At 57.5% G+C, this 16,764-nt stretch overlaps 2 protein-coding genes across 2 annotated transcripts; both read left to right on the top strand.

The window, feature by feature from the left end:
* The first annotated feature begins 2,196 nt into the window (after window positions 1–2,196).
* LOC127593975 (tetraspanin-31-like) lies at window positions 2,197–7,203 on the top strand. The gene is made up of 6 exons (XM_052055776.1): window positions 2,197–2,465; window positions 3,458–3,625; window positions 3,701–3,781; window positions 3,885–4,025; window positions 4,169–4,279; window positions 4,697–7,203. Exons 1-6 carry the CDS (start codon window positions 2,403–2,405, stop codon window positions 4,769–4,771), a joined length of 639 nt encoding a protein of 212 aa, XP_051911736.1. The 5' UTR covers window positions 2,197–2,402; the 3' UTR covers window positions 4,772–7,203.
* Window positions 7,204–9,051: 1,848 nt separating this feature from the next.
* Window positions 9,052–16,420, top strand: LOC127593801 (E3 ubiquitin-protein ligase MARCHF9-like). The gene is made up of 4 exons (XM_052055451.1): window positions 9,052–10,536; window positions 14,093–14,248; window positions 14,506–14,698; window positions 15,618–16,420. Exons 1-4 carry the CDS (start codon window positions 10,180–10,182, stop codon window positions 15,947–15,949), a joined length of 1,038 nt encoding a protein of 345 aa, XP_051911411.1. The 5' UTR covers window positions 9,052–10,179; the 3' UTR covers window positions 15,950–16,420.
* Window positions 16,421–16,764: the final 344 nt, after the last annotated feature.

Here is a 16,764-nt window from a genome sequence, read left to right as displayed (position 1 = left end):
TTTTCAGCTGCGATTTGCCACCCTTCCCATCGCACGATCCCTCAAAAGTCGCGGTCCTACCCCCAAATTGCTCCCGTCGCTTTTTTTAACGAGAGGGGATGAGAAGTGACGCAAGTGCGCAGAGGAGCTACAATTCAACGGCGCGCCTGTGCAAGAGGAAGTGGCTTTGAGAGCGGTCGTGCAGCGGCAGACAGGAAGTCGGTAGGCCGCCCGTCACTCTCCTCCTCCTGCTCCCGCAGGTCGTCGCTTTGCCCGCCGGAGATATAGCAGTATAGAGTATAGATAGTCTTGTCAGCCATCGGCTGACAAGACAGGCAGAAGAAGCGATCCGCGGCCTCGGCCCCGAATCTTCAAATCCAACTGGGAGTCGACTTCAATGGGCCGCGTTGCTTTCGACTAAAAGCTGCTGAATTTCTCCATGGCGGTCGCGTCTCCTTCTGCGGATCTTCCAGCGAGGCGCCGCTCTTCCATTTTGTACACTTGCCCGGGATCGAGCGTTTCCCGTCCCGGGATGCGCTTCGTCTTTTTCGTTTTCCGTGTGCAATTGTGCTCGACTATTGTCACGACTCAAAGTGCGCCCTTGGCCAGATGGCCCATGAAAAAGCCGCCGTTTGTGGCTTTCCCGCGGATCCGAATGAGGGTTTTTGACGGACTCGTTGATGCTCGGGTGCTCCAGATGATCGACGTGCCACGCTTGAGTGTTGGCATGTTGCGTTTTCCATTTCGAGCGCGTGCGATCGCATTGTGATGTGCGCGTGTCGCTCTGAAGAGGCGGATTAGGTCCCCGCCAAAAGCCACAGAGTGGAGCTAACGCACGCTTCGCCGCCGCATTGCACCGCGCCTCCGCACACACGCGCTATTTTGCCCCCCCCCAAGAAAAAATTAAATACATTGATAAATGGAGAGCATATTCAGGAGCGGCTTACCTTCGATACTGCGCAGGTAATCTCTGAGGCCCGAGCGCAGCTGCGGATCCGAGACCCTTTCCAGCTGCTTGGAAAGTCTGCCGATGCCAGCGCAGAGCGCTTGGTAGCGCTTGACCTCCGCTTTGATCGGGGCCGAGTGGAGCGATTTGCCGTTGCCGCTCATCGTCGGGCGCGAGGACGCCTCGGCTCGCCGGGGCCCATGGAAACGCCGGAGCGACTGGCGAAACGGGTCTCGCTGTTTGGTCTCAAAGCGTCCTGCGGCGGTTGAGCTCAACTGAACTCACTTCCTCGTCTCTCAGCCGACGCTCCTGCGGTTCAAAGCGTGACTCTCGCAGAGCGTCGCCCTCACTTCCTTTGTCAGCAACCGCCGATAGGAAATGTGCTCCGCCTGCACTTGTTGCGTGTCCCGATTACGGGCGGCCGGGTGGAAGTCGCGGACGGTTTTGAGGCAGGAAGGACTCTCTTCGCCGACACGTGTCGTACAATTACGGAAAATACAGTGGCATACGGGAGGTGGCTTAATTTCTGGCAAGGCAATCCGCACAGTCAGTAATCCGAGGATTCGCAAAAGTGGAGAGGGGATGCGACGACGAGGCGTCTCCGCGCCCCTGTTCAAAAGGCCGGCTTCTTGCGATTTGCGAAAAGAGCTCATTGGAAACCCGTTCTTCGACACGACTCAAATGAAAACGAAACAGATGGGGGCAGAAAGAGAAACAAATGACCCGAACTTGTGGTTTTGTTGAATGTTGATGAACGGAGCAGCGACTCGAATTGGGGCTGCCGCAAAGAGTTTATTCCCAAAATGAGCGGGTGCTTGAGCACCGCCTAGTGTCCGTGTGCGCACGGACCCGCTGCAGGGAAGGAGGCTCTTGCTCCGGCACGGGCTATTTTGCTCTTTGGTGAAGGGGGATTGGAAGTCGGGTCTTCACCCGTTGCAGACGGCCATCGCTCACGGCGCGGCGAGACGCTGAGCAGAGTGAAAAGGGGGAGTGCAGTTGAGAAACATGACACGAGAAACATATCGATCATATTTGAGGGGGCAAGCAGCACGATACGAAGTGGAGTGGAAGAGAGAGAGGCGTGACATGTGAAATATAGTGTTGGTGGCACAACATTTATTTGAGGGGGCCAGGCCCCCCTCTTCCCTCCGCCTCGACCAGGCCCTGCTTTGAAATCGCAAACCTTCCATGAAATTCCAACACTTGCCTTGAAAGTATTCCACCTGCTTTTGTCCCACCATAGGTACGCATAGAAACACGTCGTGCTTGCAGTCCCCCCCCCCCAAAAAAAAAAAAACGTAGCCGAAGAGGAAAAGGACGGTTGCTTCCGGTCACGTGCCGACGTGACGTCACGCCCGCCGCCGACGTCAGGTTCGCTCTCCGCCCTCGTCTGAAGACCAGCCGAAAGCCGAGAGCCGGCGAGCGCTCCTTTTATTTGGCCTTCCGACGGTCGCCCGGCCGAGCCGAGAGAGCCGCGATGGTCTGCGGCGGCTTCACGTGTTCCAAGAACGCCCTGTGCTCCTTGAACGTCGTCTACATGGTGAGCGTCTTGGCGCTAGCTTTCTCGCCGCTAGCCGCCTTAGCCTCTAGCCCGGCTAGCAACCTAGCCGCGACGCAGAACAATGAGTCAGACTTTGGCTTTTGTACCTCCACGTCTCCGTTTTGAAGTCAAACTCGGGGGTGGGGGGGCTTTGACGTCGCCAAAAGCTCGTAGCAAGTCTTGAATGTGCCCGATGGTGTCAGCCTGCGAGCTCTTCCTCGGAAGGTTGGACGGAGTCGTCGCGAGACATTTGGGAAAGCGACGCGCGCCACGGGCCCTCTTCATGCTGACACCCTGGCCGCTCCGCGGCCACGTTTTTCAGGCCGATTATTCGCGGAAGAGCGGTTATTGGCGTGTTACGTGCCGTCCCTCGACAGTAGCCAAAGCGGACATTGCGCGGCCTAACTCGGGGCCTGGGCGCCAGCACTGACTCGCCGACATGGTGTCATGTGGCCCAGCGTCACCAACGGAATGGCCGACTTGTTTATCGACCGCTGAGGTGCAAAATTGTCTTTGGATCGGCTTCGCGCGAGACGGGCACTACGTCTGACTTTCACCTCAGATCACTTCCGCTTCGTATTTGAAGAATGTGTTTTTTTTTCCTCGCTCACCATCTTAGTCTCGCGTTTGATTGCACAAGGCGCTTCTCGGTTGCCCGTAAAACGGTGCACGCCGGCTGTGTCGTCGTTCGAACAATGCCGAGGGCGAAGGAGATCCGCGTTACTTGGGATTCGGGAACGGGCGGCGTTCTGGACCAACTGGAGACGCTTAATGGAGGATTGGCTGTTCAAGCGGGTGTGATAAGGATTAGGATAAATGTGTATACCTGACATCATCTGACATGGTCAAAAACAAAACCCCATCTGAAGTTTTGAGGTCAAGTTGCAGCTGGATGATGTCATCGGTCAGCGAGAGAAAAAAGTCGCTAACGGGTTGAAATGGGGGGGGGGCCGGCGGCTCTCGCTAAGTCGCTGTCTTTGTGCGCCGCGCAGCTGGTGGGCCTGCTGCTGATCGGCGTGGCGGCGTGGGGGAAGGGCTTCGGCCTGGTCTCCAGCATCCACATCATCGGCGGCGTGATTGCCGTGGGCGTCTTCCTCCTGCTCATCGCCATGGTGGGCCTGGTCGGAGCCGTTCGCCACCACCAAGTCCTGCTTTTCTTCGTATCCTTTGCCCGCCTGGGCCGCCGGAAATTCGGAGCGCTGGCGCTTTGCTTTCTTTGACGCCCGCCTCGCCAGTACATGGTCATTCTTTTCATCGTCTTCCTCTTTCAATTTGGAGTCTCCTGCTCCTGCCTGGCGATGAACCGCAGCCAGCAGGTGAGTCTTGTTGTAAGCAAAGACGAGAGGCGACTTTTCTCGAGGCTCTGCGTTTGATTGCGGAGATGTCCGAGGCCGAGACCCCCTTGCTCTGTGTTGGCAGGAAGCGCTTTTGAACTCCGCGTGGGGAATGTTGGAGAACAACACCAAGACGGACTTGGAGAGCCAGCTCAACTGCTGCGGGCTGCTCGACGTGGCCAGCAAGCGAGCGCAGTTTGAGCAGGACGTGCAGAGCTGTCCCGCCGTAAGTCCCGCGCTCGCGACTTGACCTTTTAGCCGCACGGTTTGTCCCGGTGGCCGGTGCCAAGCAAGTAGTCGGCGTTTGAGCTCAGCTGACAGCTTGCCGCCCAAAATCCTCATCCGCTATTTTTGTGTCTTGGCCGGCAGTTATGCAAGAATACGAGTTCATGCTACACCTGTGGCGACATGATGCTGCACCACGCCAGCGAGGCTCTCAAGATCCTGGGAGGCGTCGGCCTCTTCTTCAGCTTCACCGAAGTGAGCGGCACCCGTGCGCACCCCGCCCCATCTCGGGGACCCACGCTCCAAAGCGCCAAACCATCCGTCTTTGTCAATCGAGCGCTTTTGCGACAGAACAGCTCACATAAAATAGCGAAATAATTCAACGTGAGACACGGAGAGTCGTGCCATCGTAAGCACACCATTTGGGATTTGAAGCGGTTTGCGATGCGAGAGGAGAGAATCCAAACGTCCTCTCGCGGTGAAAGCCGTGGCGCTGAAAATGCGTCCGCGTCTGCTACGAGCTCAGTTTCCAAGTCAACAAGAAGCTGTGGCGTCCGTTGACAAAGAAGAGATGGGCTCACTTCTTCGAATGTTTGCGCGTGTAGCAAATGTCGTTTGCCCCCAGAGGTGACCTTTGGCAGCTGACTTTGATGAGTGTCCTCCCTCCTCCAGATTCTGGGCGTTTGGCTGGCGGTGCGCTACAGGAACCAGAAGGACCCGCGAGCGAACCCCAGCGCTTTCCTCTAAGCGCGTCCCTGCGCTCGGGCGGCGCGGCGCGGGACCGGCGCCCTTTCCGACACACCGGTACACCGCGCCGCCGACGCGAGAACGCGCCTCCTCCACCCGAGACCGAGAAGCCACCCGAGCTCACGCCTGGGCGCCGAGGCCCCCTCGCCCGTAACGCCGCACCTCGAAATGTTCTGCGTGACGAGACCGCGACGGGGCGTGTCCAACAAAACGGCCGCCATCTTTGTGGAATCTTCTCAAAGGGCGCGGAATGGCCACCGCGTGCGCGCGTCCTATTGGACTGCCCGCGTCTCGCCGCTCGTCTCGCTTTTGCGTGAGATGGGAAGAAATCACTGCAAAGTGGCTCGGAAGGGCCCTTGCCCTCAAATTGCCCGCGGCCTTGCAATTTGCACCTCTCCACTTTCTGTTGTGCTTCATGAAATCGGACTGATGATCGCGGGTGATTATTGATGCCGAAATCTTCAGGGCACGAAACCGCAATTGCTCAAAGTGGCCATTTTACGGCGAGTTTGAAACGGCCGACGCCTTTGGACGCTTGTCCGAGCCGCGCCGGCTTCTGGGTGGACTTGGTAGTAATGCATCGCAGCGGGTGAGTGGCGCTCCCTCGGGGAATCTAATTTCACGGCATTTGACGAACAGATGAGAAAATGTCCTGATGGGGGAGGGGCGTTCTCCGGATTTCAAATTTTCTGTTGGTAGTGTTAAAGGGGAAGCCAAGTCAAAAATGGTCGTCACAACAGCGCGGTCTTGTCAAAAGATGAAGTTAGGATTCATATTGCGGTCGTGCGCTACCAATTTGCCACAAAATGGCCGCCCCTGCGATGGATTTGAAAAAACGGATGGGTCTGGTTTTGCTGAACTCATACTGCATATAACGCAATGGAATGGGCGCACAGAACGTAGTCCTGCAAACAACACTTGACTTCCCCTTTAAGGGATCAAAAGCGAAAAAATGGTTTCTTTTCCGTGAGTCGGGCTGTCCGTCGGTTGTCTGAATCATTCCAATTTTGAAGTGTTACTTGTACTCGGCTCGAGGCGGCTCGTTCCCGACCGCGCTTGACATCTTGACTTGCCCGCCATCTTTTGTTTCCTCGCGTCACTTCCGGTGATGAGGGAGGAAGCGATCGGAACTGCGGATGCGCTTCCCGCGTTTGCGATCATTCGTTCAATTTGCCGTCCCGAATCACGACAAAGCCGTTCGAACTGGACATCTTCCTTGCGCAAGTTGCCGGGAGATGCAGCCTTTTTACAGACTTTAGTGTGTGCGCGTGTGTTACGTTGCTATTGAACCCGTGATTAGACGATGAGTTGCCAAGCCAATGGCGTTCAAATATTTATGAACTGCAGCTGAGCCAGCCGTCACATGATGTTGGAACTCCAACGGACCGCGGACGTGATCTTGTACATAGAGTAAACGTGCTGTCGCGCGACGCCGTCGCTTTGCGCGCTACGTCCCGTCCGATGCGCCGTCGGGCGGCCCCTTTTTACGTCGCAAGTGGCCCGAGTTTTAGCCGATCATTGTCACCTTCTCCGATTGGTCGTCAAGCGGCGCTTGTGGAATGAAGTCCTTGCGCCGCTTCTCCACTAGATGGCGCCAGGAGGGCCAACAACCACCTTTGTCGTCATTCCCCGCGTGGCCGTGCGCAAACATCGGCGACGATCATCGTCTTGCGTTCATGCCGCGGAAGCTCCTGACCTTGATATCGCTTTGACGGCCAACTCTTACGCTTCGCCCGGTCGCGCGCCGGACAGGCTTTGGCTTCACTCGCACACTTTTGGCTTTTGAAAACATGGCCGTGGCCTTCATCTTGTCTTCTTTTTAGTTGAAATGGGTTGAAGTTTTCTTTTTGACCAGACAGTGGATTTTTTTGGGCACGGGGGGCGGTGAAGACTGGAGACACCAAACTCCAAAAATCTGTCTCGGTCGGGCCATTGGATGGGATCGACTTTCTTGTGAAATGGGACCGTATGTGTCAGCACAGGTGACATTTCTTCCCTCTCCACATAAACGAGAGGAGCCGCTGCGGGCGTCCGCGCCGCTATGAAAAGCAAGCCCGGCTACGTTCGGCGGAACGGCGACGGCAGCCATGGTTTTGCGTGGCGTAGCCAACTTTGTTGTACAGCGCGGCGAGGCCTCGCCTCCGCTCCTTTTTCGGCTTTTGTCCTTTAGCGCTCGTCGGTGTTGTTTGAGAAATGCTTTGTGCAAATGTGTTTGTGAAAAATGTCGCAGGTCTATTTGAAGTTGTCTTTGATGACCTTTGACCTTGGAGATGAGATGAGCGTACACTTTCATTCCGTGGCTTACTTGAACTTTTTTGCCGCCGCCGCCGTTTCTCCCCTGGCCTTGTGCCGTTGATTTGTGCTGCCGTTGTATCCCCCGCCGTCTTTTGGGGACGTCTCATTTTACAAATAAATTTTCACCTTGGTCCGTACGTTTGGAGCGTCTCTTGCTTTTTGTACGCGTCACGTTGCTTGTGAATAGAAAATATCAATGACGTGCCGCGTTGTGAGCTGCTGTTTCTGCCCTCTCAAAGCAAGAGTCGTCAACACGCACGCCACGGACCAGGATAGAGCGCAAATGGATGGGCGTGATGTTTCTTCAGATGGCGCTTGGTCCCTCAGATGAGCGTGGGCAGCAGAGGGAGATCTTCGACAATGTGCCGGGGAACCGCGAGTAAATCAGGACCCGCCCGTCGTCCTGAGCGTCGCCTGGCTTGAGCCGCTGTGAAAGCCGCGACCTCCGTGGCGCCGCTGCAACTCGCTGTCGGGTGTGCTTTTGGGCTACGAACGCTTTCCGACCAACAAGCGGGTTGGACCAAAACGTCCAGATGCATCGTGAAATCAATTTTTCAGTCGGCGTTCGCATATTTGGTATTGGAGTGGTCAAAGTCATCCAGTTACGTGATGCTAGTGGCTAACGACACGTTGAGCGAGCAACTCGTCAGGGCAACCGTATGGGAATGTCTTTTCCAAGAAAATCTCCATCGATGTTGTGGGTGTGGGGGGGATGACGGCTCCTGAGGGCCCTGTGCCAGTCCCCGCCCCGCCATGCGGGCCCATATGCCGGCCGGGCACTCGAGCTGGCGGAAACTGGAGGATCGCAAAGAACCGGAGTGAGAAAGAGAGCGAGGTGGCCATCTGTCCTCTCTAAGCTTCAGGAGACGCTCTGCAAGCACGACAACCAAAAGGGTGTCGTCCTTCCACCCAACGTTGCACCCCCGTGAAATCTTGCCACCATTTCTTTTTTAGCTGAGGATTCTTTTTGTATAAGCGCTGGTGAAAAGAACGGCCTTCAGTCTACACGCAGCGCCTGCTAAAAGCTCCCCGCCCGAGGGCAACGTCTGACGCGCGCTCCTGCCTCGTCTACGCAGACGTTGAAAGGATCGAACGAGGTTCCCGATCAATAATCTCTTTGATGCGCACCAGGGCAAAATAACAACCACCTCCACCTTCTGAGTGACGTCTTTTGACAGCCCCCTCCCCGCCCCCTTCTATTGGAGCCGGCGACACAGACGGCAGCGCGAGCGGTTCGCTTTCGGGATGGCGATGGAAGTCGTTCTCGCCGCTCGTCAAATTGTTCTCGTCACTGAGGAAAGGCAAACGGCTCAATAAGGCCCATCCGTCATGAAACGGAGCAGGAATGCTCCTTGCTTGCTTGTCAGGGAGGAGCCTGGCGTGTGCCTGCAACTGTGTGCAAATGTGTGGGGGGGGGGGGGCGCAGCTGCGAAATGTGATGGAAGAGGTAGCCAGGGAAAGGGAAAGTCTGGGCTTCCCTGCTAAAGCCGCTGCCCCCGCAACCCGGCCCCGGATAAGCGCTAGAAGATGGATGGATGCTTTCAAAGGAGTCCCGGCACGACCACTCGGAGTCGGCTCATTGTTTGTTTTTATTCTGGTTATTGATAGTGTCATGATTGGGTTTGGGACCGGCAGGTGGCACTGTCGGGCTCCCCCTGCAGCCGCACACCTGTTGGTCATTAGGTCATTAGTGCAACAGGACTCCCAGCCCGACCGCTCATTGTGGGCTCATAGTTGCTGTTTGCTCTTGGCTACTGTCATGTTTGTTTGTTCCCGTCATGTTTGTTTCGGTCATTTTTCTGTTCTTGAGGTTTTAGCTTCTGCCACGGTTTTGTTTGTTACTTTGGATTCGTTTTGTTCTTGGATTTAGTTTTCTGTTTTAATACAATTCACCAAGTACAACCTGCTCCTCCCTCCTGCCTGCTCTCTGGGGTCCACCACCACCAACACCTTGCACTTTTGTTTTAGTCATGGTGTCAGTTTGATACTTTGGCTTCGTTTATTTTTTGGGGGGGGGGGCTTTGTTTTGGATTTCGTTGTCTCTGTATTCCATCAATACAAGGCACTTCAAGTCCGCCCTGCTCCTCCGTCTTTTTGGGGTCCACCGGCACCACCGCGCAAAACGTGTCAACATCAAAAGGGCGATGCAGGGGGCAGGGCAGAGCACGCTTTGTAATTGGCGGGGCGGGGGGGGCGGTCAGCACCGCGGACAGCGCCCTCTCAACAAGCCGACCTCCCCTCGGAAGGCTTCATCTGCGCTCTCGACAGAAAAGAAAATTCGATTTGAAAAAAAAAGTCCCGCGTGCTCCGGCAGGATGCCAGCAGGCTGGTTCCGGAAGTAGCTGCTCGGGCGAGCGACCATTTGGAGGAGGGGAAGCGAGCGAGCGAGCAGCATCCTGAACGGCAGCGTCGACGCTCCTGGCGTGGCGTTGTTGTCGCGGGACGCCGTCTTTCGAGGACGCCTTGGGTTCTTGTTGTTGTTGTTTTTTTTGGGGGGGGGGCGGTGCTGGGGCGTTGTTTCGTTTTTGTATTTTCGTGGCCGCCCTTTCGCCTTCTTCCTCCTCGGATGGCGGGCGGGGAGCAGCGCACACGATCGTCTTTTGGGGAGGAGATGGAGTGAGAAAGCGAGCGGCGGCGTTTGGGCCCGACTCTTTTGTTGTCCGGAGGGCGCTACGCGGCTCGCGAGCCCCGCTCGCTCGGGCCCGCCGGGCTCTTTCGTCGGATGACGACCGCGGCCCGGGCTCGCAGATGTGAGCGCGCAGATGGCGTCGGCGTCGGCGTCGCTCGGTGTTCCGCTTCGGCCGGCGAGCGTGTCGGCTCGTCGTTCTCTCGCTTCGCCATCGCCATCGACGCCGCCGTCGCCAGCCGCTCGCCGCGCATCGACGCCGGCCGTCTCGTTTTGCTCCGGGCTATTTTTTTCGGACTTGCTTTTTTCTTGGGGGGAGCGGGAGGGGGGTCGAGGCCGATGACATGGCGAGCGCCCTGTGAGGGACGGACGCCGACTTTCGGCACGCGCACGCCAGCAGCGGCTCCTTTTTCGGCCGCCACCGAGCGCAGAGCGTAAACAGGCATCGTATGGGCGTGCGCGCGCGCGCGCGTAGCGGCCCAGCAACATGTTCAAGTATCGGATCCGCATGTTTCTCAACGAACTGAAAGTGCTGGTGTTGACGCGATCCGAATCGAGCCCGTCCGGCAACGGCGGCTCCTCCGAGCTCTCGGCGGCCGCCATGCGCGGCTTGGGGGTGGGCATGGGCATGGGGGGCTGCGGCTGGCCGCCCTTCGTCGACTGCCGCTCGCGCAACGACGACGAGGACTACTACGGCAGCGGCGAGCCGCGGCCGCGCGGCCTGCGGGCCTCGGACGACAAGGAGCCCAAGGCGCAAGTGGGCATGGACGCCGTCTCGCTCGCCAGCACCGCCAGCGGCCTGCGGAGCCCCCAGTGCAGGATCTGCTTCCAAGGCCCCGAACAGGTACCGTAGCGCACGCGTGCGTCCCCGCCGAGCGCTTCGTCTGGCCTTTCTTTCTCCTGCGAGCTGACGAGTTTCGGAAGCGCGCTTGAAAACCAAAGAGCGGTTGAACCGCACGCCGCGGTGGCTTACGGTTCGCGTTCTACCGCGGTAAGGGTCACCTTTTCAAACGTGGGAGGTCACGTCCAAAGTTGGACCAATCGGCTCCCATCCTTTGACGAATCAAAAGTACTCGCTCCGTCACTAACTAAATCCGCGCGTTCACAAAAGAGCGCCATCGCGGCGCCGGTGGCGGATTCTGCTCCGTCAAGGAGGGAAGCTCATCAGCAAACGTGCCCGTTGATTTCGACGTCAATTCTCGTCTCCGTTCTTTTTTTCTGTCACCCCGTCAGGCCAACAAGGCGTCTTTTCCAGAGACTTAACTGTGGCGATTGGTGCAAGTCGCTCTGCGCACACGAGCAACTACTGTACACTAAAACACGCCGGAAATAAAAGATTAATCTGTCGCTCGTCGTTTTCAACAAAGGGAGTGTCGCTCGGATGATTAGAAGAATTCAGATTCCGAAAACTTGTATTTATCCCCGTGGGGTTGGAAGAGAGAAGTTGAAAAATGCTCCCGCGGATGCCGACAGCAAAAGATCGCTTATTGGCTCATTTTGCTGTCAATCAAGCAGAGAGGCTGAGCGTCCAATGGGCGGGACAAAAGCAGCGTTTATCCAATGACTCGTCTCGTTCGGTTTCCCCAGTGTGGGACAAATAAAGGAGATCTTATCTGATTTGGAACAAAAGTTGAGCGTGTTGTAGCGCACATTTAGCACAATCGCCTCTGCATGGGACCCCCCCTGGCTCCCAGAAAAAAGGATCGGCGTCAGCGTGGCACCAATTGTCCGTCACCGCCAGATGCCCATTTTGGGGAAGCGAACCAAAAGATGGGCAAAGCAAAGTCGTCAGTCCGTCCGTTTTCTCACCGATTCTTTTTCTTGTTGTTTTTGGAGACAGCCGTTTAAAAAGTGTGCGGGATTCGCTTTGAGCCGTCCTTAACGGACAGCCAGTGGAAGGTCCGCGTCCCGGTTTGCCCTTCGGCCTCACCAGGACGAGAATGTCCGCTCACTGCGCGGGGGCTCGCCCCGGGGCACGTTGCAACGAGTAAGGCGCTTCCCAATACCGGTCTGGCGAGTGTATCACGAGGAATGCTCGGCCCAAGGCTCTTCGTCCTCAGCCGTGAGAGCCTTCGGCGCGCTTGCGGAGCCGCTCGTCAGCTGTGCCGAAAGCCTCCTTGTGGTTCTGTCTTACTTGTGACGACCAAGCGCGTCCTCAGAAGCTGGATCTCAAGACTGTCCGAGGCCTTTGGGCCTATGTTTCGCCTTCCGTCGGTCTGCAACTCGGGCCGGGTGTCCCAGTGCGCCGTTTGTCATCCTCGGCATGAAGACAAGTCGGCGCACTCATGGTTTTGCTGTTGCGCCTCCTAGTGGCTCCCAAAGCGGCTCCTAAAGCTGCCGTATCCCGGGTACCCCAAAACCCGACTGTTGCTCCTTGATTGGGAAGGCACGCCCGACGCCCACCGGAGGTCCTTCCTGCCGCCGCCGCCGCCGCTGCTGTACGACATTTCTTATTTGGGCCGCTCGTGGGACGCGTCACTGGTGAGGCACAACTGCGCGCCAGTTGACAGCTGCTTATCTCCATCGATTTGTCGTCGTTTGAAAGCTCGCAAGAGCGGCGGCGACATCCCGTCAGCATGGCAACAAAGCAGGCTGGCCAATAAGAAGGAAGGTGGTGAGAATGAGTCACGAGCCAGGGAGCGGCACGGCGCCTCGCTCGCAGCTCTCTCTGCCGTCATCCCAGAAAGCCGTCGCGAGTTTTGCGCCATTGGCTTTGTCCACATTTCCCGGCCCAAACGCAGACGCAAGTCGCATCCTTGGCCCAAATGTCGGCCCGCGTGCCCAAAGGCATCAAGCGGCGGCAGATCCACCTGAAGACCGAGACGCTGCTTGGAAACTCTGTGGGGGGGCAGATGGATCTTTCCATTTCTGTCACCCCCCCTTACCCCCTCCCATGCGCATACGTGTCCTTGCGGACCATCTGCCTCATTGTGTGCGTCTCCGTTGCTAGGCGCCAGCGCTTCCAAAGTTTTGGACTCTGGCCTTTCTCGGCCGACCTAGACGGAAGGGCCCGAGCCTCCAAATGAAGGCAACGTGACACGTGAGCGGCGGGCGCAAAATGAGCTCAGCCGAGGTGCCGCCCGGCCAAAACGGGACCGTGACCCACTTATGGCTCGCAAAGCCGTTGCTTGAGAATTGGCCGGCCACACACGACGGCGTCTGCGGTCATGCCCCCGTTCAGAGGAGTGCCACATTTTCTTGTCATTTCATCATTGAAGAGGTCACACGGTGGGGGGGGCGCTGTCAGTGGCCCAATTAGCCTTCCCTTGGGGGCCACATGCGTCAGCCAGCTGAGGAAAAGCCTCCGTTTGGAAAAAAACAACACGGCAAGAAGTCATCGAAGCGTCTCCAATTCCATCGGGCACCAAGCGAACTGTACGAATCCCCCCCGACGTTGAAGTGAGGTTTGGAGTGGGCGCTAAAGTCTCTTCACGGTCAGAAAATGGCTGTCGGCAGCTTCCTTCCGCAACAAGACAAACAAACGCTCCGGAAGCCCGATGGCGCCAGGATGACTCACGTCTGTTGTCACGGCCACCATGGCGCTCTGGCCCAAAGTTGGCCGCGCCCCAAGATGCGTCAAGCTAACGGTCCGGAGCGTGGGCCGTGCCGAACGGGAAGAATCCGACGTTTCCACCGAGAACGCGAGCCCACGTCCAAAACGCTGGGGAAGGCGCTGGAGTCGCGGCTGCCGATTGACACTCGCTCGGCACGAAGGGCGCCGGCGTCATCGAGCGAGAGCTTATCGCCCCTCCAGCCTCGCGGACGGCAACGTTTGCGCTCGGTTTTTGGCGTCGGTCTGAAGCCCGCCGGCAGGCCGTGGCTCCTGCTTGGCGTGACCTCTTTCTTTCTGAACGGCCTGGCCAGAAAACGTCGTCAACGTGACCGACGGCGTTTTCCGGTGGGGACCCCGTGGATGCGATGCTGACTCGTCGAGCTCATGGCGATACGTGGACTTGGCCGCATTCGCCTCAGCGCGTACGAGCTACCTCATCTCTTTTTTTGCCGCTTTTCGGCACTTTGCCACTGTCCCGCGCCATCCTGACCGGATGGTGGTGATTCTGTTTGCGACCACCAGGCGGCACCGTAGGGCCCGCTCTGCAGCTGCGCACCCCTTGCTCGTCATTCTTGCTTTCAAAGGACAACCGCTCAATGTGGGCTCGTTGTTTGTTGGTCCCGTCACGTTTCTGCTCTTGGTCGTTGCTTAGCTTCGGTCCTGGCTCGCTCTGATACTTTGGATTCTTTTTTGTTGTTCGGACTTTGTTTTGGATTTAGTTTTCTCCGCGTATGAATACGAGTGGTCAAGTTGAGCCGGCTCCTCGCCCCCGCCTCCTTTTTGGGCCCCGGCGGCGGCCGGCGCGGCGACGCGGATGTTTTTCCTGACCGTCTGCGGTCCCCCTTAGGGCGAGCTGCTGAGCCCGTGCCGCTGCGACGGCTCGGTGCGCTGCACCCACCAGCCCTGCCTGATCCGCTGGATCAGCGAAAGGGGCTCCTGGAGCTGCGAACTCTGCTACTTCAAGTACCAGGTCCTGGCCATCAGCACCAAGAACCCCCTGCAGGTACGCCATCCGCCGGGGTCTTCCCTCGCCGCCGCCGCCGTCCACGCTTGGCTGTGAAATGGGAGCGGAATCTACCGCGTCGGGTAGAAAATGTGTCACCGTTGAAAAGGTGGTCCGCCATCTTAAACGTACTTTGATGGAATAAGACCTTCGGGCCTAGCGCGAATGACATATTGGGCCGTATGTTTGCCGGAGGGTGGGGTTTGGGCGAGCGTTTTTGGCGCGGTCTGACCGTGTGCCGGTTTGCGTGGGCGCAGTGGCAGGCCATTTCTCTGACGGTGATCGAGAAGGTGCAGATCGCCGCCATCGTCCTGGGCTCCCTGTTCCTCATGGCCAGCATCTCCTGGCTGGTCTGGTCCTCCTTCAGCCCCTCGGCCAAGTGGCAGCGGCAGGACCTGCTCTTCCAAATCTGCTACGGCATGTACGGCTTCATGGACATCGTCTGCATAGGTAAAGTGCGACGGCAAACGCGACGCTGACGTGTTCAAAGTCGCGCTGGGACGCCGGCGGAGAAGCGCGCCGCCGCCTTCCAATTTGTGCCAAAGTCTCATCACGCAGATCGTCTTTCTCCATTGAAATGAATGGACCTGCTTGGCCATGACTCCCTTCTAGTCTCCCCCCGACCCCCTAAAAATGTCACTTTTTTTTTTAATAAGAAAAATAGCACTCGACGCTTTGGTCTAGCCTGCGAGTAACGAAACCCCGCGTGCAATTGATGCCCATTGAATTGCTTTTTTGGGGGGGGAGGGGCAAAAGAAATGACGAACCCTAACCAGCCAACTTCAATTTCAAATGGGTGTCTAGTCAGTGGGTTCTTTCAAACGAGGAATCGGTGCGACACGGCCGACGACGTGACCGAGCCCCGATGCTGCCGCAAAGTTGGTTTTTTTTTTGGGGGGTGGCGAGAGCGTTGGCTGCGGCTCTCGAGGTCACGCGAGGTCGGAGAGCGGCGGGTGGCGCGCGGGTAGGGAGCCCAACGGCGCGGCGCCTTCCCCGTCCCGGCGCTCACTGAGCGCTTCGCTCGCTTCCGACGCCCCGTCTCGGCAATTCGAAGCGCTTCGGCCGGCCAAAGTCGCAATCCAACCGGCCCGAATCATGGACTGAAAGCCAGCGTGGGTCCGGATAAATGTCAAGACAGCCGGCCCGCAGATGGCGCCCAAGAGCCGAGAAGCAATTCGTGCTTTGCTGTCACCGACGGCCGTAGAAATGCGCTTGACTTGACTTGACACATGCAAAGAGCGGCGCGCCACGTTTGTCAAAGTCTCGCGATGGCAAGATATCCAAACAAAGCCAAAAAAGACGTTTCTGAGAAGGCGCGTTGTGACAAAGGCCACGGGTGACGGCTCCTCCTCGCTTTTCCCCCCCGCAGGCCTCATCATCCACGAGGGCTCGTCGGTGTATCGCATCTTCAAGCGATGGCAGGCCGTCAACCAGCAGTGGAAAGTGCTCAACTACGAGAAATCCAAGGACCCCGGCGAGCCGCCGAGCCTGGGCGGCAAGGCGGGGGCCCGGGGCGCCCGCGGGGGGACCCCTCGCGTCCCGTCGGGCGGCGTCGCCTTGCGGGGCGGGAGGCTGAGAACTCTACTGAACCGCCAGTGCGGCTACACCGTCTTGCACATCCTCGGCCGGCTGCGGCCGAGCCGCCCGCGCCTCGGCGCCGCCGCCAACCGGGAGGTGGTGATGAGGGTCACCACCGTATGAGACCTGGACCCCCCCGCCCCCGCCCGTTGTTCTCTTGTTTCCGACGACTCCAAAGGAGGCCGGAGGCGCCTTCCACGGAACGGAGTCGCGGCAACGGGACCAAATACGTTGAGTCAAGGCTCAAGACTGTCGGGATGCGCGCAGACATTTCTCTTTGGCTTGGCGTCTCCTCTTCTGCTTCTCTTTTCTACTCCGACGTCGATTTTGTACGGCGAAAGGAAGCGCGTCACCTTTGCCGACGCCGACGCCGCCGTGTCAAATTCTTCATGGGAACGGGCTTCCTTTTCACTGCCGACGGCGAGAGGAAAAAAAACCCTCCGCTAGAAATGGACGAGACGTCATCTCCCCCCGCAATAAATCCATATTGTGTACATTTTTTGCATGACTATATGCTTTGATGGATCACGTAACACCACCACCTATTTGCTCTGTTTTCCAATGGTGCTTGGCAAAATAAACACTTTCAAAGCAGCCGCCAACTTCTTTTGCTCACTCGTGAGAAAGTCGGGGCAGGAGCGAGTCCGCATCAACATTTTTATTGGCTTGGATTGGGTGAACTTTCTTGTCAAATGTACCGTTTGTGCACAGATGAAATGTCTTCAAAATATAGATCTATTTTGTAGCCAAGTCCCTCAGTAAGTCAGATAAATGAGCCTCGACTTTTCCGGGGCTTGAAAACCCAATTTGCCTCAACTTCCCCTAGCCACTTTGGGACTTTATTTTGAAAACCCAATTTGCCTCCACTTCCGCCAGCCACTTCCGGCGCCCGTCTCCCAGTGCCTGCAGCTGGTGCAGCTGGATTGGCTTCAAATGGG

This window comes from Hippocampus zosterae, chromosome 2 (assembly GCF_025434085.1).
Source record: "Hippocampus zosterae strain Florida chromosome 2, ASM2543408v3, whole genome shotgun sequence".
Lineage (NCBI taxonomy): Eukaryota > Metazoa > Chordata > Actinopteri > Syngnathiformes > Syngnathidae > Hippocampus > Hippocampus zosterae.
This window is presented reverse-complemented; position numbering and strand designations above follow the sequence as displayed.

Coding starts and splice junctions, on each gene's coding strand:
- LOC127593975 (XM_052055776.1), top strand. CDS start 2,403: ATGGTCTGCGGCGGCTTCACGTGTTCCAAGAACGCCCTGTGCTCCTTG. Junction 3,782..3,884: donor CGATGAACCGCAGCCAGCAG/GTGAGTCTTGTT, acceptor CTGTGTTGGCAG/GAAGCGCTTTTGAACTCCGC. Junction 4,026..4,168: donor ACGTGCAGAGCTGTCCCGCC/GTAAGTCCCGCG, acceptor CTTGGCCGGCAG/TTATGCAAGAATACGAGTTC.
- LOC127593801 (XM_052055451.1), top strand. CDS start 10,180: ATGTTCAAGTATCGGATCCGCATGTTTCTCAACGAACTGAAAGTGCTG. Junction 14,249..14,505: donor GCACCAAGAACCCCCTGCAG/GTACGCCATCCG, acceptor GCGTGGGCGCAG/TGGCAGGCCATTTCTCTGAC. Junction 14,699..15,617: donor CATGGACATCGTCTGCATAG/GTAAAGTGCGAC, acceptor TCCCCCCCGCAG/GCCTCATCATCCACGAGGGC.